This window comes from Opisthocomus hoazin, chromosome 9 (assembly GCF_030867145.1).
Source record: "Opisthocomus hoazin isolate bOpiHoa1 chromosome 9, bOpiHoa1.hap1, whole genome shotgun sequence".
NCBI lineage: Eukaryota > Metazoa > Chordata > Aves > Opisthocomiformes > Opisthocomidae > Opisthocomus > Opisthocomus hoazin.
The window spans coordinates 23,270,154-23,294,079 of record NC_134422.1 but is presented as its reverse complement, the minus strand read 5'-3'; the positions used below and the strand labels follow the sequence as shown (position 1 = coordinate 23,294,079).

The 23,926-nt window shown below is 38.0% G+C and overlaps 1 protein-coding gene across 4 annotated transcripts in view; it reads right to left on the bottom strand.

Annotated features, from left to right (window-relative positions):
- MYO3B (myosin IIIB) overlaps positions 1-23,926 on the bottom strand; it is a 206,948-nt gene that overhangs the window by 169,244 nt on the left and 13,778 nt on the right. For 3 of the 4 annotated variants that reach the window (XM_075430067.1, XM_075430068.1, XM_075430069.1), the window contains exons 4-7: positions 7,651-7,834; positions 6,013-6,147; positions 3,215-3,319; positions 2,853-2,952 (exon numbers count right to left, since the gene is read on the bottom strand). In XM_075430067.1, the coding sequence (XP_075286182.1) occupies positions 2,853-2,952; positions 3,215-3,319; positions 6,013-6,147; positions 7,651-7,834 (524 nt within the window). The remainder of the gene's footprint in view (positions 1-2,852; positions 2,953-3,214; positions 3,320-6,012; positions 6,148-7,650; positions 7,835-23,926) is intronic. The other variant, XM_075430070.1, reaches the window with a different exon arrangement.

Below are 23,926 nucleotides of genomic sequence, written 5' to 3'. Positions count from 1 at the left end.
AAAACGTGACTCAATTTCTAAGTTAAATAATTTGATTGCTGGCTCCAAGATTCAATTCTGTATTTATTTTTCATTTTTTGGTGTGATTGCAAGCCTTCACTGATTTCCTGAGTACCGCTGTGAAACAGTTAATGGCTAGGACCTACAGCAAACCTCCATACATTTAACTCTGATCTCTCTTCAGCTAGCCTAATTTGTAGCTGTTGTCCACTGACACTCCAAAACAGTGCAGAACAGCAAAGAGCTGAGAGAGGGAGACAGCAGGAGAGAGCGACCGAGCATAAGCATAAATGAATGATAAGTTGCAGACATTTTGGGTTGACTTACACTGTGACCAAAATTTATTCAAATATATCATGCTGTCGAGAGCAGTTGAGCTTTACATTGAGAAAGTAAGTTGTAAACTCATGCAATAAAGGCAAAAAAAAAAAAGCCTCAATTAAGGATATCTGTGTAATCCTCTCTGTGACCTAATATCCATATGTACAGCATTGAATATGAAGTAACTTTTTTTTTCTTTCAAGATTCTGTCTCATTCTGTAGACAGAATGCATAGCATTCACTGAACAGGCAGTCAGCTAATACTTTTTTTTATCCCCATCGATTTGAGTTCTAGTTACTTATTTAGTATATCCAACCCTATACTAAATTTAAAATTATTATTTTCTTTTCCTTTTGACGTTTCCTTCCCTCCTAATCAAACAATAAATCTCCTTAACGTTCCTGCAAAATGCGAGAGGATTATTAGTTCCAAGGATTAACCTAAAAATATCCGAAGCGTCCACTGTTTCTGGTTACTTAATCTGAGATCTTTCAGTTTTCAGGCACTCCACATGCCTCAAGTAGAGTCGTAATAGATCTCAGCTGCAGTTCAAGAACACTTGGCTCTTCTGCAAAGGAGGACAAGATGTTTCAAACTAGCTGTCAGGAAAATGAGGAACAGAGTGGCCACTTCTAAAAAGTTTGAATCAAGTGACCTGCCAACATCAGAGAGAAACACTGGCAGAAGCAAGAATAGTCTCCAACTTAACACCATTCAACTGCCTGAACTGCGATACCCTTCTCTTCCTGAACTCCTTGCATTTTTCACTATGTATCTTCCAATTTCTGCAACAAATGAGATCAACAGTTTTACAAATAATATCACCTGTGACTCAGCCCTAATCTGTTCCCAGAGTCGCTTCTGTGACTACGGCAGTGGGCTAGAAGGAAAAAATAGCAACTTAATGAAAGCTTGGTGCCCAGTGCTTCTTTAGTCAGGAAGCCCACAGACATGTGGGCATTTCTTGCCATTTCCTAACCATTAAGTGTTACGAAACACTCGAGATTTAATTCATGTCTTTTTCTGAGGTAGTCATATTTGTTGTAATTTTCTACTGTTCCTGTTGTAACTTAAAAAGTAGAAAAAAAACCCTAAAACCTTAATGTGGAATCAGACAGACCCATGGGACATCAGAAAGGTCAGGATTTTCAGTTTCCTTGAATGTGTCACTTGGAGTTGCAGCACATTGATCTGCTTTTGGAAACCAGAGCTCCAAGCTGAGCTTCTGTTGCAGCTAAGGCCCTTAATACATCTGATAAAAACGTTTTGCTTTGGGGAGAAAAGCCAACTTTTCCCAGAATGGAGTAGTTACAAACAAAGATCATACCGCCAAAATTAACCCAAGTGAGAAGGGATCTTCCTCCCCTGTACTAGGTCAGGGACTCACTCCAAGTTTCGCTTCAGGCCATATGTTTCTCCCAGCACTATTTTAATTGTTGCCTTTGCCATTCAACATAATGAATTTCTGTCCCTAGAAGATAGTAAAGAGTCTCCCGTTTCCCAACTTACTTTAGCATCTTCGATAGATTTTTATGTTAATTTTATAATATCTTGACTACATCAGTATTAAATTTAAAAAATTTTTATTTAATATATTGGGCTTTAAAAAAGAAATACTACTATTTGCAGAATTTTTTGGCACACCATTTTACACTACTCTCAGAGAATAGTGTAAAATGGTGTGCCATTTTACATTATGAGGTTTTTTTGGTACCTTCATGCATGGCTAAACAAACATCTGCTATTCACACAACACTATTCTTGATGACGATTACCTTATGCATCATACAGATTCATTAATAAATTCTATTGCTAATAATCTGATTTTGTTACTTCTAACAAAATTGTCCATTCCTTTGCATACATATCTGAGGGACTACATTATTTCCTTATTTTTCTAAGTGCATCTTTAAAGGAGAAAAAAAATTGCTGAATTGAGTTACATTCTACTGCCAAGTCCCTTTCTATCTACCTATCTGTCTATTTGCTTCTCTCTCTCTCCCCTGCTTCTTATGATGTTTCCAGACTGGCAGTGATCAAATCTAACAGCAATAATCACAAATTAAATGGATGATGGGTTTTGGACCCAAGGGACCATTTTACCTTGTGCTCAGAGGGAAAAAAACATGCTTAAGGCTAGCAGAAGCCATTTCAGAGAGAAGAATGTTTCCTTTTCATATGCAAAAGATAGAATATCTAAATTTAAATTAGGAGGACAACTGCCCTGAAACTGACATTCCTTGTGAAATGCAAAAGAGCATTGTAAATAAAATGGCACCTTCAGAACTATTTTTGATTACTGAATTATTATGTTTAAGCTTTTAACTTAAAAAGTCTATTAATGATTTTTGGTTAGAAATTTTATTTTTGCTCTATCAGGTTCCTTTTTAATTTTTGTTTCTTAAAATAATTCTGAGTATCCTTCTGAGAAAGTCTTTCACTATGGCATTCTGCCTTCCCAGGGGAAAGTAAACAGATGCCTTTGGCTAAATTGCATGTATCAGGAAAACAAATGGGAAGTGGTCATTACCAAAGTCAACGAGCTTGACTCCACCTTCTGTTGTCAGGAGAATGTTGTTCCCTTTCACATCACGATGAATGATCCGGTTATTGTGTAAATGCTGAAGGCCCTATATACCAGCAGTAACAAAAATAAGTTTACTCCCTTATTTAAAAACAATTACCCTACTATTAGGGAATGTAATGAAGACAATCTGCACATACTCTATAGAAACATCTGTCTACCGGATTACATGCTCAATACAACCCCTGCTGCTACAATAGCCCGCATAATATTGTAAACATTACCATACTTTATAAATGGAAAATGTATGTATGAGTCTAGTAAATTGCACCCTCTGCTGTCATTACAGGCCCAACAAACATCCTTACCAAGAGAGCACCATATAAGATGTATGAGATTATAGCTTCGTCCAACCGTTGGCCACACTTCAGCAGGCCTTTGACAAGCTCTGTGACAGAACCTCCATTGCAGAGCTGTGAAGGGGAGAGTTGTGAGGGGGGAAAAAAAGCAAAACAAGTCCACAGTTACTCAATATAGTCGTTAAGGCTGTAAACACCTACCATGCAAAACTGTACTACAACACACGTCAGGGAACAAATACATTTTTACCTTGCAATTATTTATATTGTCAAACCCATCTTAGAACATACTATATCAGCAACGTTAATAATAAATTACAGCAGCCTGGGTGGGGGGAGGAAAGTGAAAACTGAAGATTATAAAGTGTAATTTATAAAATGTAAATAAAAATCAAAATATTATGAACAGGACTGAAAAGTCCTGGATGAAAGTCCAATTTACGTTATTTGAGTATTTCCACAATAACATGTGCATTGTCTTTTTGAAAAACTGCTTTTGTGCAAAGAATAGGCCAGGCAGAAAAGACTGATGCTTTTGATAACTGGGAGGCAACAAATTACAGTCATTTTCAACTTTCACTCCATCAACGCTCCTGCTGGCAGGCAACATAAAGCAGACAGAAGCCATATCTCTACACTCAGATTTGATGGCATGTGCTGCCAACAACTGAGATGAAACATTCTGATCCAGAAAATCAGCTTCTTGCATACATTTCCAACTATGTGCTGCCATACATTGAAAGAGGAGGTGAAGAAGTAAAATTAGAATCTTTGTAAATATGTTTTTGCCCACACCATTAGTTTACTGTCCATGCCCTACTAAGGAGCTATTTGCCTCTTTCTTTTCTCCTCTTTCTCTGTCCTTTTTTTTTTCTTACTTTAATATTCACAATTGTTTGACAAAAGAATGAAATAATTGTTTGCCTTTCATTGAATTTTCTCCTCTAGAACTGTTTTTGTAGCCAGCACCCTTACCAACATTTCTGCCATACAGAAATCACATCCATGTCAACACAAGTTCATTTTACATTATCAGTATTAAGTTACTACAGCATAAAAGAGGAGAATGGTATGAAAACAGAAGTTCTACAGATTCTCAAGCTTTGCATCTCTCAAACAGCTTTTATTAATTGCGTATCAGTTCAATTACTAATTTCTGTCATACATCAGTATTTTCCTTCATTCATTACTAACTTCCCCTTACATCAAAACATTTTACTAGACTAAAAGTCTTAGTTCATGGAAAGGACCAGACCACATGATAAATAAGATGTCCTTTATGTAAATAAGTTCCTGAAGCAAAATTTCATCACTGAAAATATTGTTGAGTTCTGCAGGAATTTGACTTGATTTTAATTCATTAGTAGGTGGGAGCATTCAGCTCAATATCAATCACCAAATGTATTTACAGGAGAACTTCATCATCTTGCAAGAGTAAGTACATGTTTTTCTTTCCATGCTTAACCATTTGCTGATGAGCCATTAAGTCACAGACTTTTTTTATTGCTTTCACTGTACTATACGTTCTATTGAGACAGGATGTACTAAAGTGATCTCCAGCCTACAAGTAAAATATAGAAAAGTATGCCCTCACTTAAAAAAAAAAATCTAGTTGTGACTGAAAAATGATAGACTGGCAGCTGTTTGGTAGCATATGTTAAATGAATGACTGGCTCTGAAAAGAAATGTATCCCACAAACACCATCACAGCTGTCAGTGACACTGTTCTTGACAGCCAGCAAAGATCTGGGACAAACCGAACTTGTAAACTTCATTACCGCTTTGTACCTAATGGCAATACTTTAAAAAGTGGACTGATACACATTTAGATGGAAAAGCAGGAAAGCTTGCTTTACAGTTGTCTGTGCCACACCTATCCAAGAACTGCATCATCATAAAAATATTTAAGGTGTCCACTTTTGCTACCCTTCCTCTTCCTAGGCGTTTATCAAAGTAAGGTCCTGCTTGCAGTGAGTAAACATGGCAAAACTGTGCCAAAAGATTCCCTATTCCGATTCCAGTCACCATTCAAGAACAGGTAGTGGAATTTCTAAAATGATCAGTAATTAAAAAATGAATGCTAACTTTTACCGGTCTAGTTATAACAGAGATGTTTGATGGTCTGTTACTGTTCATCAGTTTGTGCAATGCTCTCTATCAATTAAGCCTAAAAAACCTCTAGAAGAAACCCTCATCTCAAAACAATCTTTGGCAGTCACTTAACTGGTAACAAGACCACCAAAATACATTTTTCATTGCAAGAATACTGTTTGCCACTGAAGAAGAAGAGTTCATAGAAAGCATTTCTGTTGCTAGGTTTTCAACAACAACCAGTCTCCAGTTTTAAATTACCATAAACCAGAATTTCCATCACATTTTCTCTGTTCACTTCTGCAATAGGCAGCATGTTTGTTAACTGTCCTCCATGTTACTACTTCTGCATTCCCCTCAAGTGCTTGAGCTCTCCAGAACTTTAGAGAAAAGTCTTATCTAATGTTTCCTCCAACATGAAAAAAATCAAGCTGTTTTTAGGCAAACCATTCTTATCAAAAAGATTTGCTTGTCTTGGAGGCAGTATTTAGCAACTCGAACAGAAACAAAATGCAAGAACGTTCCCTATTCAACAAACTTTAACTTTGGATGGGATGTGATTTTCAACAATAGGTTGCCACATATCATCTATCATCAGTCCTTTGATTAATGGCCCAAATCAGAGAATCATGAAAGCTTGTGACTTCTAGCAATAAAAAACCAGAAACCAAACAACATTTGCTAGTTAAGATGTAATGTTATCAAAATGTTTTTACCTCAAGTACTAGCCAGAGCTGTCCTCCAACATATTGATCTGCTTTGTAAAACATCCCATAAAATCTAACAACATTAGGATGATTGGGAAGAAACTGCAAAATATTATATTCTGCTTCAATTTCTTCATCTACATCCTAAATAAAAACCACAAACACATAGAACATATAAACACAGTAAGTTTGTAAAAAGCAAGAACAAATCTCACATATAAAAAGAAACATTTTTAATTAGTTTACACTTTTAAAACTATTTTACTTAAATGCAGCTGAAAGTACTCACACAACACTGTAAATTTAATCATCACCAAATCATGCCACTTTTGATTTTTTTACATACAGAAATGTGAAGTCTGTGTAAAGCAAGCAGCTGTTCTTCAAGGACTCTTCCAGTGCATAATATACTTAATCAGAAAAGTAAAAATTATACTTTGCTCAGTTGTCTAAATAAGAAATGTACACGTGTATGATTTTCTAACTTGTTTTTAAATATGCATATTTTCAATGTGCAAGATAAATTTAGATACATGAATCTTTGATCATTCTTTGTTCTATGGTCATCAGATGGGACCAAACAGAGAACAATTTCACAAAAACTCAAAGGGGACATCAGTAAAAACAAAGACATTCTTATGAAGAAGAGACATACACCAAAAATAATGAAAGAGAGAGACAAAACAAAACCCTTGAAATAAGCAAATGTTACTAAATATTTGTTAATGAAAAAATTCCGTGACAATTACAAAATACTGTTTCACATCAGCACACAGGCCACAACTCCAAACAGCACTTGAGTACTGAATCTTCCCTGGTTTCTGCACAGACAGTGACTATTAGAAAATTTAAGCTCTTAGATGCATTTTTGGGTTTTTGCATTTTGCTAAAAAGGATATCATCTCACTTATTACCTTCTTCAGATTTACACAAGAGAAAACCAAGATGAATTTCAGTAGTGGTAGATGACAGAAATGTAACTTTTTTTAGTAAATATTTTAGCCCAGCTGTCATGATCAAACTCCTGAGCAGCTGCCAATTAAATCTTCCATTGAAAACTAGGACCTTGGTTCTCAAGGGAAGCTAGGCATTTAATATCCACTAAAACTGGAGCTGGCTCAGAACCACCTCTGAGAATTTGGGCTGTGCCCTTCTTCTGTTTTTATCTTTACTATTGCCTCGCAGTACTATCCACTTATAAAAGATAACTATAAAATATCCTAAAGTTCACATTACTTCTGTGATGGGGAAAGTAATTCTTTTAGGGAGTACACAGAATAAAATAAGAACATTTAGATTAACAGCATCTTGTTTTCTCCTGCTGTAGCAGGCCCCTTAGAGGAAAGCCTCTGTGCCTTCTCATTATTTGCATGCTCCAAGCACAGATATCTAAATACGTACCAGAAGAATTACATAGAACAAAAAAAGAAACCAGGCAAATGATGTCTTCAAATAACATACAAGATGATGAAACTGTAAGTTGTAGCTTTCAGGTGCTGGTACCAAACTCCTTCTGTCAATTTATTCTGCAAAATTGTTCCCTTCAGGAAGCTTCCAATATCTTACACTTTTGATTTACATTTCAACTGTATTTGAGAATTCTTTTAAATTGACAATGAAGTTACAGTTTAATATTTTTTTACTTACACTGACAGGATCCAGAATCTTTACTGCTGCCAGACTCCCATCTTTCTTATTGGCAACCTTATAGATTTTACCATAAGTGCCTTTCCCAATAGTCTCTATAATTTCCCAGGTATCTGAGGGATCAGCTAATGATTCTAGTCCAATCATACTGGAATTATATTGAAACAATTCATACAATGGCTTCCTGGAAAACAAAGCAGACACAGATACGGTGGGAAGCCCTAAGTAACTCTGTACTAAAGAAGGCATCTTATAATAAATAAATCAAATATTGTCCTAATTTGAGAAGAAATACAGATAGAATAATAAATGAAAACCAGACAGAAAAGTAAGATCACTAAATGAAGGAATGGAAAGAAAAATCTGGGGACCACTTCTCTTTACTTACTTTGCTGTACGTATTATTTGCTTCAAACATTGCCCCATACTGCATCATTTTGAACACATTATAACAAATTCTGACAAAATCTGATCCCTCTACTGCAAGCTCTCTTAATGGACATTTTACACAATTGGTTTAACTCAGTTCATGAAATGAGGCCCTATTTCTTGTGTATTAAAAAGCGGTATCATGCTTTTAACATATTTTTGTCTAATGCTCCCTGGATAATTGCCAGACAGGCATTCAGCAGGTATAACACCTCAGCATACCTGATATATCTACAACAGGGCTATGTATAACTAGTTTAATAAAAGTTAAGACTGAGCTGGCTGGCATCATAAAATACAAATCAGCTTGATAACAAACAACAGGTGCACCACTGGGATGCCATTCAGCACTGGAGATGTTTCTCAACAATTGCGCTTCTCTCTATCTCTGTATTTCAGTCAGGGAGCGTCATTGTCAGCTACGCTGGCTGACTGCACCTCCACCTTCAGGAGATCTCCTGGTCAGGGAAGTCGTTGCCCCAAGCACTTCCAAGTGATGTAGGGATCACTGCAGCCTACGCAAAGGGCTCCTTCCCGTCCTTGGAATTACACAGATGGCAAGTTCTGGTGATTAGGAAAATGACAATACCATTTCAGGATTTCAAGAAGTAAGAACCTAGATTTTGTCCCTGAACTGGAATTAGAGAAAGGAAAGATGAAGCTTAAGATGAGATTAATTTAACCTTCTTATATAACTCATCATTAGGGAAGCTGACTATGGTTTCTCTAAGAAAGAATATTATTTGTCCATTTAGTGGCTCTCAGTAGGCAGACCACTTCAGCGATCTGTACACTTAACTAGGAGATGCAAAATCTGAGATCTGTGAACAAATCAAAGAAGAAAATTAAGAAACAGATCTTGACAGAAGCAATTGAAGACAACACCATTGCTGACTGCAAAAGTTCTTGATTTTTAGAGATGGATCAACTAACATCTCAAACACACACTTGAATTTTAAGGTTTGAGCCATTTCTTTCTAAGCACGTCTGACTTCTGCAAACCTGCTTGAACTAATTTTAAAAATCTGCTGTCTTATTTACCTCTTCACCATTTCCACCATCAGTGACAACTATCTGATATGAGAAATTTAGTCACAAAGAAATGTGAGCCTGTCTGGGGAAAAAGATAAATTAATAAGGAATGTAGTAGCAGCTCTTCAAACTAATTAAAGAAATAATTGTGCTTTCTGTTTATGATAGGGAAAAAAATAACCTGTGTGCAAATTCACATGCAGTGCAGGTATGTATATAGCAACATTCAAAATGGAAGCATGTGGTTAAACTCATATGCATGCTTTGTTGCTTTCCAGAAGGAATTTTTAAATTCCTTTAGACCCTAAGACAAAATGTTTATATGTTTTTAAAGTAACTTACCATATAGCAGGCAAAAAACATGGCTGTTACCAAAGTCAGGTTAGAAGTATAATCTTTTTTTAAGCAATGGCAGATACATTTAGAGAAAAACTCTATCTCCCTCCTTGGTTAAAACTGTATTTGCGTCAAAGATGGTGCCAAATAATACATCAAATTGCTTTGGTCTCTTGACCAAAAAAAGGCAAAGAAAAGAAGGAAAAAGAAGGCAAGGAAACAAAAAAGCTAGCACCAATGTCATGTATGTGTTGTGGGTCAATAATGTAAGTTATTAGGACAGTTTCTTGCTACTTGGATCCAATACAGCATGCTGCAAATAAACAACAGTATTCTGAACACATACAGCTAGCACCTCAACAGAGAAGTCAGTCAGGTGAAAGACTTCTCTGAAATCAGTGAACAGACTGTACTACATGCACTGAAGACAGCAGCCACAGACACGTAGCTCCTGATAAGCCAACCTTAAGAGCAAGGTTTGCTTGCAGAATGGGGAGTGGTTGTGAATACAAACATCAATTCGAAACAGTTGCATCTCAGGTTAAAAAAAAGTCATATTGAACACGTGTGATTTTAGTGCTTTAGGAGAAATGCTACAGACGTTCAAGTGCAAAGAAACAGAGAAGAATAGACTGCAAACAGCTTTGACGCAACCTTACAAAAAAAAAAATTAAAAAAACCCGCTGATACTTATTTCACAGTCACTGTAAGAACTACCCTATCACACAGACTGTCCAAAAAATGATGCATGGCACTCTTTGTACCAATGTAATATTTATTATGATGCCTCCCTCCAAGCAGCTGTTGTGGATAAGTATGTTTTCCCTTAATACAAAACAATCTAGTGTCCTTGCCTGCTTTTGTTCCGATTAATAAGCAACCCTTGAAATGGTATCTCCAAATTTTTGAAATACATTAACACTTCTTTATACCAGAAGATAATGTTGACAAAATAAAATGTAACGCAAAACTGCTACAGATGGGAGTCCTGGTGGAGGACTGAAGTAAAGTTTTAGTGAGTGAGCACTTCTATGCATTGTCATAACACCTCTCTGGGCTTTGAAATGATGTAACAGAGAGTGGCTTCTGGCTGTGAAAAACTTGGCAATGCCCTCCCCAGAGGGAGCCTCAACCTATTAGAAACCTACTGATTACAAGTATTCATGATCTCTGCCACCAACTGGAGAAAACTTCTCAGTTGTTAAATCTGTTCCATGCAGGCAAGCAAAATAGCCTACACCAGATGCTGAAAAATTACACTTTGGCAATTAACTCTACTGGATAGGGAACATCTTACTCAAAGCTATTTGGGACTGCACACATTTATGCTATCGACAAGCCCATAGCACTCTACCAAACCCTGTTTTGCATACTTGGGAAGAGACAGAATGCAAAGCAAAAGCAAAGACAACTTGATGGAGTCTAGTCAAACTGCTCTCAAGCTGAAATTGGAGAAAATAGTATGTGTTTTTTTTAAGCAGATATAATATGCTAATTCAAAATAAATCTTGTAAAGGTTGACCAACCAAGACTAACTATAGGGTAAGACAAAAAAATAATAACAGGCTTCAGCCATTGACAGGGTTTCTTTTACTCATCTACAAAAAGAGATACTTTCCATCAATAAAGTAAATTGCATGGGTTTCTTCATAATACCTGGATTTTTCTATTTTTAAAACCTTTAACAGTCAGAACATATTAAGTCAGACCAGGCATGACAAACTAACTTAGCTGGCAGTCAGGCAAATGTGCAAATAACATCTACATTTAAAGAAAATAATTCTGTGTAAGATCAACATTAGAATCAATGACTGCATATTATCACCCCTTAATAGTATCCTCAAGACAGACTACATGTATTGTGTGATATAAAAGATAACATAAAAGAAATAGGGGTTATGGACAGTGCACAAACCATTTTTCACCTCTGTGAACTACAGCCTTCCAATTGTATTTCATGGCTCTAAACAGCCTCAGAATAGCCATCTGGAAAATTATATGGTGTCCTAGCAGTTCTACTGCAATCTTCACCTATGTTGTGAAAGCACAACAAAAACCCAAACCCTATATAGAATAACCATGTGCAGATTTTTTAATGATATCATTGCTTCTGGAACAAAATCAGAAGCTTTTTCTTACAAATTTATTATCACAGTTATCTCTCTCAGAAATTGTAGGGACAAGAGGGACTGACTCATAAGCAAGAAAAATAGTGCCAGAAATAGCTTTACAATTACTGTTCTATTTTCAGCACTGCCTTACTGAACTTCTGCACAACAGTGATTTGCCTATTGCCTTCCAACACATATCCATTTCTAGTTCACAGTAACATGTGAAAAAATAACATTAAAATGTGAAGGAAATCTGTAGAGGTTTTGAAATTATTAAGAGCCACACTCCAGCCTTGTGCTTTCTAACAGTCATGGTATACAGTACTAGACAGTTTTGTGTTCTAATATAGCTGGTAGGGACATAACAGCAATACCAGTCAATACTTGTGACACAAAATTGAACACACTATTTCCATATGAACAATTCATGCATAGGGCTAATTTTTGCAATGTTCTATTTGTCTAACCCCTTTTGCCTCTCTTGTGAAACAGCTAGCTTATACTCTTCTGGCATCTACACATACTGTGGAAGAATAAGAATGTCATATTCAAAATGAAGGTATTTCACTATTTGTAGGGAGCTCAATACTGCTTCCATACTAAATGAATAACTCACAGAAAGAAGAATTCAGAAGGTAAAGTTGACATTATCAGCTATAGCTTCACCCGGCCATGACAGCCCCTATTCTGCTGGCTACCAATGGTCACATCCAGACAGCTACCTAAGAAGCAATTGTTAGAGGAATTAATGAACCACCAAAAGGCACAAGAAAATCAATAGTCAGAGCAGTCTCCTCTGCTAGTCTCCTCCTGCTGTTTCTCACTGGCTAGGATAAAACAAAAAGGATGTCAATATCTTGAAATGAAACATACAAAAGAATCCATCAACACACCATCCTATAACTGGTCTCAATTGCTCAGAAAGAGAGACTGCAGAATGTGATGTGCAGAGTTCTTTCAGGGATAAAGGTCAGTGATGGAAGGAGATGAAGGAGCAGGATAAAAGTATGTTCAAAAGCTGTTATTGATGCTATACAACTTACAAACAAAAAGCACCATACTTTAACTGATCACATCATTTCACTAAGCCAACACAAGGGAAAAATAGGACAATCAGGAATAGAACTGCTATTATTTGTAGATGCAAGGTAGAACCCTGAAAAAACTCCTGCTAAATTCAATTCACAGGACAAGTCTCTGTTGAATACACAGACCACAAAACTGACTCTGTAGGTGTAACTGGGAAACATGTTCTCCCCTTCCATGTACTCCAACTTAAACTTTCTAAACTTTTTACTAATTGTGCTTATATACACTTTCTCTACATCGTCCTTTAAATTTAGGAATATCTTTGTTACTTTCCTTCCTTTTGCTTCCTTTATATGGATGGACTAGATAATCTAAGCTTTTAAACACAAGTACAGGCTGGGCGGAGAGTGGCTCAAGAGCAGCCCTGAGGAGAAGGACTTGGAGGTACTGATGGATGAGAAGCTCAACATGAGCCGACAGTGTGCGCTTGCAGCCCCGAAAGCCAACCGTATCCTGGGCTGCATCAAGAGAAGCATGGCCAGCAAGTCGAGGGAGGTGATTCTGCCCCTTTACTCCGCTCTCATGAGACCCCACCTGGAGTACTGCATTCAGCTCTGGAGCCCCTTGCATAAGAAGGATATGGATGCGTTGGAACGGGTCCAGAGGAGGGCCACGAAGATGATCAGAGGGCTGGAGTACCTCTGCTAGGAGGACAGGCCGAGAGAGTTGGGGCTGTTCAGCCTGGAGAAGAGAAGGCTCCGGGGTGACCTTAGAGCAGCCTTCCAGTACCTGAAGGAGGCCTACAGGAAGGATGGAGAGGGACTTTGCACAAGGGTGTGCAGTGATAGGACAAAGGGGAATGGCTGTAAACTAGAAAAGGGCAGATTTAGATTAGATATTAGGAAGAATTTCTTCACCATGAGGGTGGTGAAACACTGGCACAGGTTGCCCAGAGAAGCTGTGGATGCCCCCTCCCTGGCAGTGTTCAAGGCCAGGTTGGATGGAGCTCTGAGCAACCTGGTCTGGTGGAAGATGTCCCTGCTCATGGCAGCGGGGTTGGAACCAGATGATCTTTAAGGTCCCTTCCAACCCTTACCATTCTATGATTCTATGATTTTAGACTTGTAATATCAGCCACACAGCCAGGATAGAGTGATAACCAGTGGTAATGGATTGCGTTCGGATGCTACTTCTGAGGAAAGTGTTGTGAACGTCTTGTCTTGTCTATGCTTCCAGTTCATCACAGCATGAAATACAAGCCCGTTCCTAGGATCAACCATAATAAACTGCCCACAAAACGGCTACTGACATCACGGCAGAGAAATCTAAATGTTACCTCCTTCTCTAGAAATAAAGAGTAAAAACAATCTTATTTTTTTAATACTTTAGTCAAATGGTGAAAACTTCACATCACCACTCCTAAACCAGTTCTGAACCACAAGCATTTGTACGATTATAATCTTCATTCAAGTTCTTGGATCAAATGTTTTCAGTCTAAACCAGAAAACTCTCCATTAATATCCTGGAAAATGCATGGTAGGAAAGATGTAAGTGCCTAGTCCAGACAATCCAGTTGCATGTTTTCATTTAGATTCATTGCATCATAATGTGTTGCATTACAAATTTTTATACATAAACTCTTACTGCAACCTTATATTTATAAGTAAAGCATTAACCTTTGTCCAATAGTGATTGATCATTTCTGTTTTGTCCACATAAATCAAACAGCAGACTACTCTGGGTGGGCAAATACATCCTCACCATCAGCCAGTTTCATAAATAGATCTAGGATGCACGTAGGCAAAGGTGAAGTACATCTTGGCCAGTGCCCCTGCAAATCTAATGTTCTTCCCACTGGGTATGCATTTTCAGGCTTTGCTGGAGGACTGTGTCAGACCAGGAGGCACTGCTGACTGTTGCTGGGTCACAAAGAAGTTACTTAGCTCCCAAACTATTTAGCACCTAATCCTGTGACTCCCAAGCAAGTGCCGCAACATTCGATAAACTTCTATCTTCCATGGGGTCCAGGTAATACTACTGGTGTCTTGGGTCCTTCATAACAGCATCTCCCTCCAAAATCAGGTTTCCTCTGCTTTCCAGGAATTCATTCTGAAGTTGCTTCTCTGTTCCATGGTTTCACGTAATCTGCTGCCTACAACAATCATACCAGTTTACTCACCTCAAGCCACTTTCTAGTTGAATGGGACTTGCAAACAGTGTAATATTAGCCTTCAAGAGATCTGCTTAGCATGCACTTGAAGTTAAACACTGCCTCAATCTACTGCATAATCTAGAACAGAACAAGCAACCACTGGGGTTTTCTAGAGTAGGAAGGTCTTAAAGATGAGGGTGAACTCAATCCACTCCATTTTTTTGATAACCATGATCACTAATACTTCAGAAAGTTTCTTGGTGCTTTGATGCTTCTATCTAATCTTCATTGATGTCAGTGTTGTTTCTTCTATCTAATCACCATTGATGTCAACAGTATTATACTAGTAACGATACTTCTTTCTGTTAGAATCATGCAATTCCACTCATTTTCATAGGATTTCATAGATACGACATGCTTTATTCTGGTCTACCATAGCTGAAATTCCCTAACTGAACACGCACAAAAGCTTAAATATAGCTAGAGTGAAAATATTTGTAAACAGTAATTCACAAAACTCAGAAGGCCACAAAACAACTTGTTTCATTAGCAGTGAAACTAATGAATTTGACAAATGTGCATCTTTTTAATTTCCTACCATCATAGTAATTATCATTCTTTCTTTCCTCTGATACCCCCAAAAGCTAACATCTGCTGGAGTTAAGATGGAATTGTTAGCACATGGGTGGAACAACCAAAGCTGAATGTATCGAGGACAAAATTCAACCTGTATCCCCTCAGAGGGGACATTGCTTATGGTTCATTCCTCTAGCCTGACATAGATTTTTATGAAAAATGTAGGAACTTATTTATCTGGGGGATTTCTACTTCTCTGTCGAACCTGGATGCAATCTTCTGTGACAAAGGATTTTCTCACAAAAGTTCAAAGGATTGTTTCACTAAGGTTCAACACAAATATCATGAGATCAGTGTTGACAGTGGAAGTTAAGCAAAAAAGTGGTCAAGCCAAGGCATATAGATTGCATAATTCTCAGAGCTGACTAGTAAAGCAAATCTGCATTTCTCACTAACATGCAAGACATATATTTTTCTTTTGTTCTTACAACATTAGCAAAAGGTATTGCTAATGGAAAAATGAGACTTTCAAGCTTTCTGGGAGGTACTGTGTATTTAAAAAAACCTACAGTGGAAGCTGGGACATACAGAAAAAATTGTATTCAGTGATGAAAGTCTGAATGCTTTGCTGAAATTCAAATTATTGCAAAAAATCACTTTCCTGCACATGGTAAGACAAGATTCTTGCAGAGTTGTCTTATCCTGTGAGGTAAAGGGTACCTTGCTACTAACACAGAAATCAACAGAAAATCCTAGTGACGTTTTGAGTACCACTGAAAATAAAGGCCTTATTATTCATGAGGAACTATAACACATCTCATTTGTTAGACTGCTAACTAATCAGTTCCCTACCTACAACTGCAAGGACGAAATGTTAAATAAAATTATGTACCTAGTCAGTTACCATGATATAGTTCATAATTATTACGTTAGAAATGTAACAATGAAAACCAGAAAGACTTAAAAAATATTAAACAAAAATTATTATCCAAGACCAGATCCAAATACCTGACATTTAAGATTAACAGCTCAACCAGGAAGATCTGATCAGTGGTATTTCTATTGCAAAAATGCTATTTATATTAGCCATCTAAATCAAATTCCAACAAGCAAAATACATTAAAGCAGTTACAAATGAGTAACAGCTAACACATCAATTTCACCTCAGGCTGGGAACTCAGTATTAAAATGGAGTTTATAATCCCACGGGCCCATTCAGTTACAAACTGCAGGTGGCAAATCAAGTGACTACGAGCTACAGCCCCCATGCGTGAAAAATCAATACCTGAGGTGGTTTTCTCCATCTCCTTTGGCAGCAATTTAACAGGGCAAACAAAATGCACCTGTTAGTGTTAGAATGGAAGGATGAAGGGCTATAACAGAATGATGATGCTTAGACCAAAACCAGGCTCTTCACCGCAGTTTAATCACAAAAGCTTGACATGCTTTGTGTACAGATGAGGAAAAAGAAGTCCAAGACAGATGAAGGATATACCTGGGAGGAAAATGACTGCAACCTTACGTTAGGGATCTGTTTTCTGAAACCAACTTATCTTACTTTGGATTTTTGTCCCACTAAGGATACCAGAATTCTTCAGGACTAAGACAGCTTCCTCACAAGGAACACTTGCATTGGCCACTGCTGCACAGCACTGTGTGTTCTGCGTACTGGTTCCCATGCACAGTACTAGGTAGGCAATGCAGTGCATGTTAGCTTAAGATGCCGTCATGAAGGGTACAGATAAACTAGTTCAATCCTAGCAGCTTTGCTTTGTTAATACTAAAGACCATTGTGACACTAATTGATCCTGAGCCTGGTCTATTTATCAAGTCTTTTGCATGCAGGAGCTGATAAATTAAAGCCACTTAGTCATTCACAGAGAGTGAGCAACAACTGCTTAATTTTTTGAAGTGATCTTCCTATTGTTTTGCAATATAGCTTAATTGCATAATGTAATCAATCATAACTCATCACTACAGTTCTCCAGTACTACTTTTACAGCAGTTTTATTCTAATGAGGATTTTTAATAAGAAGTCTCCTTTATCCATAAGAAAAATAATAATAAACCGTTAAACACTATACAAAGAACATCTCTTAGTGCTGACAATGACTCTTGCTTAAGATGAAGTATTTTCATCAGTGAGCTAGTTGTTATGCATTACCAGCATGTGTGCAGTAGCCAAGCATGACACCAATTTGCATAATTTCTCTTCTCTAACAGGCTTCAAAAATAATAATAGGCATACAAGATAGAATCCATTAATTTTAAACTTTCTTCAGCAGCTATCTTCATGGAGCAGTTATCAAAAGAACCTTTAAAGAATTCAGTTTAATAAATTATAAATGTATTATTCGGGTTATGCTATCTGGGCCTGTAACCATTTAAGTCGAGTTCAGTAACAAAGACTAAGGCAAATCCACAAGTAACTGGCTTGACATGTTCCCAGCCAAAAAGACTGATAAAAAGTGGCAGGACAATGCCAACGTCCACCACTGCTCACAGTTAATTACTGAACTTAAAAATCGGTTAGGGATTTTGGGGTACAGATAGGTAAAAGGACAGATAGTGATACACACAGAAGCTGCTCAGAGCTGTTATATCTGTATATTTTATTTAATAATGCCTTCATCTACAGAGAAGAACAAAAACAACTTTTTTTTTTGCTGATCTGAACCAAAAAAGACCTTATCATTTGTTAATATTTAAGGCAAGCAGAAAGATGTGTTCTCAAACTCTGATGGGAAGCTAGTTTCAGGGAAAAAAAAGTGAAAATAGCTTTCCACAGTATAATATAACAACTGACCTTTTCTTATATTTATGACTTACGCATTTGTATATTCTGACTTGCACAGCAAACAACACTGCTGCAGTACTCTGATTCTCTCAGATATTCATCCAGTAAAAAGTCTGGCTTTGTAACTTTGAAGAGTAATTTAGACCTTAGTACGCTTTACTATGCATTCTGATATCTGGTCATCAGTAAGAAAGATCTGATTGTCTTTATCACGTGAGAGAAAATGCCTGAAAGTCTACACAATTTACTCACAGGCCTAAAATCCATGAATACAAAACCACATTACCAAAGTACTCAGCTATCCCATTGAATGAAAAGGTACAAGCACCCCAGGAGAAATGACAGATGCCAACCTGGACACAAGCAAAAATTCTCAGAGCTTGCTCCTGCCAGGTATTTGACACTGAGAAGCACTAATCAATTTCAATTCCTACTGATTCAGGGGATCTAAGGGAGTTAACAACTCTAAGAGCTGTGATCTTGAAGAGAGAACAATTTAATAAAAACAACAACAAAATTGCCCATGAACTTTCAGAACAGAATCTAAACACAGAATAAAGTAACAAGCTGGTCTCTTTTCCTAGATTAACTCTTGGGCTGCTGCAGATGCTTCTGAAAAAAGTTAAGAGAATGCCTGAACTTAATTTACAAAGAGAAAACATGACAGGTAAGGATGCTGGACCATGCACTGGGTACAGTACCTATGACCTGGAATAACCAGCCTTTAGCAGTTCATTAGCAGCTATTCACTTTTCTTTGATATATTGTTCAGTTTATGGAACAGCTCTTTGTGCAATACTGTGGGCTTTCAGAACTTGAAAAAGGAAAACATTTTGTGATACCATTCAACAAAATGAGAGAGAATAGATAACATACTTGAATGTCACGACAAGTCGCACTGAATATATGCAAAGCAGGATCTACAGCACTATATTTGCATCAAATTTTTAACAATGCTTTAACCTACAGACATTATATTCTACCACATCATCTAGCAACAGGTCATTTTTCCTCAGTGAGAATACCCTCTGCCAATAAACCCAGTTCCTACCTCTCTGTTTAAGCAGAGTACCTACTAAAAGAGCAAAAGCTTGAGACAGAATAAAAGCATGATGAACAAAACAGCAACTGACATCATCCATTCAAGAAAGGTATATTTACATGGTATGAGTGATGTGGTATAAGGATTTTACTGTCTTATTTTAGGATGCTCCTTTTACTAGATAGCATTATAAAGAGTTTACATTTCAAATACAATCCTAGGAGTTAGGAACTCAGGAGATACTCTTGCGTGTATCTCACTTCTTGTGCCGCAGAAATCATATTTTATAAGTGTTTCCAGTTTGCCATTTAGAAACTGGATGAACTAGTACCTTTCAATAGTCATATCTTGTATTGAAAGGTGTCTCCTACACAGGCATCCCCAGCTACATCTCTCTAAACATTACAGAAATATTCTGTTGCAACAGCCCCCACAGAAGTCTCACCAGTTGTTCCCAGGTAACAGTGCAGAGGCAAACCTGCAGATTGCTAGAAGTGTCCGTTAAGGCTCAGAGCACACACATTTTGGCTTCTCTTGTTGGACACAGGGACCAGCTCAGCTAGCCACAGACGTATGCTGGCAGCTCGTTCTCCAGTGCCTTGAAACCCTCTCAGAGCTTGACAACAAGGGTATTTTTAAAGATACGTGTGAGATGAAATAGATATATGCACAGACTTAACAGGGTTTCTGAAAATCCCTTTGATTTAGCTATAACAAGCAACATAAAGAAACACTCAAAACAATAAAAATCTTGTTTTAAGATTTCACTGTCTCATCTTCCTGACATCTCAAACTTTCAGCTTCTAACTCACTGTAACCAGGAGTCCTCAATCTCTTCTTTCAAGCTTGTGCCATTTACTCTGAAACACAGTTGTTCTTTTCTAAGTCATTCCTCCTGATCTCTGCAGAAAGCACTCTTCTTTGTGGAAAGAGAGGCTAATTTCCTTTAAAATGGCTGATAAGAACTCCTGTCCTTTAATCTTCCTGCCTCCCATGTTAGGTGGTTCCTCTTCAAACCCACTATGTGACCAAAATCTCCCACTGAAGTCTAGCCTCCCAGTTTAAAGCTTGATAACTGGCTTGTCACACAGAGTATTCAATCCTTTATTTAATGCCATTCACTCATCAAAGTCTAATTTTTCCTCTTCATTAACTTTTGGCAGGTGCAAAGTTTATTTCAACCAACCTACAGAAGCAGAATTACAACAGACAAGGCAAATACATCCCCATTCAAGATGACGCCTGTAGTCTGATAGACTTACACAAAGAAACATCCCAATTTCAAACAGAAATTAAATATTGTACACAGATTCCCTAAATTGTCCCAGTTGTCAATATACTTACATTATATGTACATTTCTATAAATGGATTTTCTCACATCACTACTGTTCATACAATGGAAGGTATATTACCCAGCTTAGAACAGCAATAATTGCACCCAAAAAGTTATTCACTTGAGGGTGTTCCAGCAAAAACAATATTTTGTGCTGCTTTTTTTGCAAATTGCCATATCTGCTTTATATCCTTGTGGTATCAATTGTACAAAGGTAATTTTCTATAATGAATTATTTATCTCCTGTTGTAATCAGACATCTGAGACAGTCATAAATATTTATTTGTCCAGTTAATTCACTAATGAAAACTGAACTAATTTTAAAAATGATATGTTATCTCAGAGGCGTGCTGACCTAACGGTCTGCTCAATTTTTACATTAGCGAAGGCAACCACCATATGGTAAGCAACTAACAGAGCTCAAAGAAACCTGATCTATGGTACGAGGACAGAAGAATTATGTGCGTTCCCTAGAAATATTATCTCACTTCATCTCTAATTTCCCAGTTTTTAAAATTTCCAACAACGTCCTCTACCCTGATACTCCTTGCAATCCTTGGGCTTCTCACTAGCCTTCCAGAGACATCCTCTTCAGCAATGGAAATCTCTCTTCTTCTTAAGGCACTGAGTTATTGGCTTGTGCATTGGCCTCTTGAACTCCACTATACGTTACAGCCTCTAAGAAATGTTTTGGGCTGCTGGCTGTCCAAGAGTAGCTCAGTACCATCTACGAATTGCAAGAGCCTACGGGCACAAATTCCTCAAAGTTATCTGGCTGTATTTATATCATCCCTTACTCAAACCAGGTCAAGGGAAAAGGCTAGTAAAAGGATTTATTTACTACATCCACAATAGACAATGCAGTTTACCAAGGTTTATAAAGTCAGAAGAGACCAGAAATTAAAAGAAGCAAGTCTACATCCATCTAGACTTGGATCAGCCTCAAAGTGTCATCTTATCTAATAAACTCACAGCTCTTTTTCAGCTCTTATGTCCCTCACAGAAGGCAATCCTACTTTGGCAACCATTTTTGCTTTATAATCCTTCTCCATCTCTGGGGCCATTTGCCTGTGTCTGCTCCCCTAAAACACAAACTACTAGTCATTTATCTAAGAAGGGATTAGTCTGTTCCTCCATCAAACTATTGCTTGCCACCTTCTGGAGAGGCTGATGGTGTTAGGCCTGATGTGAAGAGTCTCACCTGCCCCGTAACACACTTTAGTGATTATTCACATTTGGCTCAACTTTTCACAATCTGTTAGTCCATTGTGAAATATAACATTCACTGGAAAATGGTCCATCCTCAGAGACAAAGCCCCTCTATATGCTAACACTCAGATTTTTATACATTAGTTATGTTGTAAATTCACAACCACTTTTTAAGTAGATACATAAATGGGATCAAGGCATGTGTCTCTTTTAACTGAGTCTTTTAAAGGAGGCTGCACATGACAATAATCAATGTTGCTGGAGTCAGATACTGGTTTAGCATGCAATCCTATTTTTGAGAGATGCTGTAACAATTCATTTCCAAAGTAAGACTACAGACGCCTTGTCTAGCTCAGTCCAGAACACAGGGGGAAAACACTGCACTCTTGAGTCTGGAAGCAGAGGTACTACTGCAAACACTAGGAAATAACATTACAGACCATGAACACTGCTTTCCTCTCATCACTACTGAGCGAAAGGTCAGTGAGAAGACCACAAAGTACAAAGACTGGTGATTCTGAAACTGCAAATTCTTACATCTCAGCTGCAAGTGCAAAAAAAAAAAACAACCCAAAACATCTGACAGGGACAGGTAAGAGAAAGCCACGTTCTGCTGGACTTGTTCTCTGAACAGTAACTCCCTCTTTCAAGGACCTCAGACCTACAGTGATTTCAGAAATGATTCACTGGCCTCCTGGGCTCCAGGAACAAAAAAGGAAGAGGAAAAATGAGGAGCTGTAAACCACAGTTCATTCTGTACCTTCAACTACTGTATGCCAGTGAAAAAGGAAGAAAAACTTTCATATGACAGTCAGATTCTGAAGCAGTTCATTTGCTAATTCAGACGTAAAAAGGAAGTACAGTACAACGTCATAAAACCAACTGGAATATGGTACTCCATATAAAAAATGAAATCCATTTTGTTTTGGTTTTCACTATGTGTACAAAGAAAACACTTTAAAAATGTGGCTGTCAAAAGATGCAGAGACAATCACGAAGGTTTGAGTTAAACAGGTCCCTGATAAAAGATCTTATCATGATCATTCAAAAGGAAACTACCACAAAATCCAGAACTAATCCTTGGTAAGGCAATAAGATTGTGTCAGCAACTGAAGTCATCCATGCCAGAATGACTCCTGAGTGGGCTGTACTCTGACATAACAAAGGTGTTCAGGAATCCAAAATATTAGGAGAAAACAGACCTGCAGCAGACAGGCATGTGAGCTCTGACTCAAGCAAGATCAGCATGTAAAACTGCTTATCAAATGCAACAACCAGCACAGAATAAGGCCCAGCATACACAAAGAGACATAAACAGCACAATGGATTACATAATTTTGCAGAAGTTTGCAATGCCAGGGTATCTGCTTCTCATGGGAGCTCCATTTAACCTGAGGCCATCACCCTTGGTCCCTAGCTGAGCCATCCTACAGCCATGCCTCTGCCTGAGCATGTACCCACTCACCCAGACCCAAACACGTGGACTTTATCTCCCAGCCAGACCTTGAGCCTGCCTTGCTGCTACCGGCTTACCTGGCAGTCATTGGACTGTCACTGACCCTGGCTGCGGTCCCTGGGCCTGCCCCCTCAGCGGGCTGCGGTCCTGCCAGGATGCCCCCTGCTTGGTGCGGCCATCAGCCCTGCCGCCTTGCAGGCACCTGCAGCTCCTGGCTCACCTGCCCTTGCAGGACAGCCCAGCCCTCGCTGCAGAGGGCCTAATGGCACTTTACCCAAGCCTTTTCTCAGGCTAGCCTCCCTCAGAATACACAAAAACTTGCACGTTTTTCAAATCAAAGAGTAGCAAGACCTACAGATCCTTGCGTGTATGTCAAGAAGCAAAACCAGTGAAATCCAGCAGCCCTATTAACAGATGAGCCAGATACATTTTTCTCATGGTGAGTATTTTCACCAGCTTAAAGGCAGACAGATGAAGATATGCATGCTACAGTAATGCCTGGTGGTAACTGTTAGGGTTCATGGACTCTTAGCCTAAGCTTTAATATCCGTATCTTATGCTAGATACTGTTTACATAGAAAATGTTCACTGAAATCAGGAATAGTGTGGCAGGGAACTTGTAAGGCAAATACTTTAAGGTAAACAAACTCTTTTTCGTCATTTATGTTTTCTTTTCTTCCTTCACACAGAGTAAGCAGGCATTTGAGGCCATAAGGACACACTATTCTTAATTAACTGAGTAATTATTAAGACAACCAATATTTAATTACACA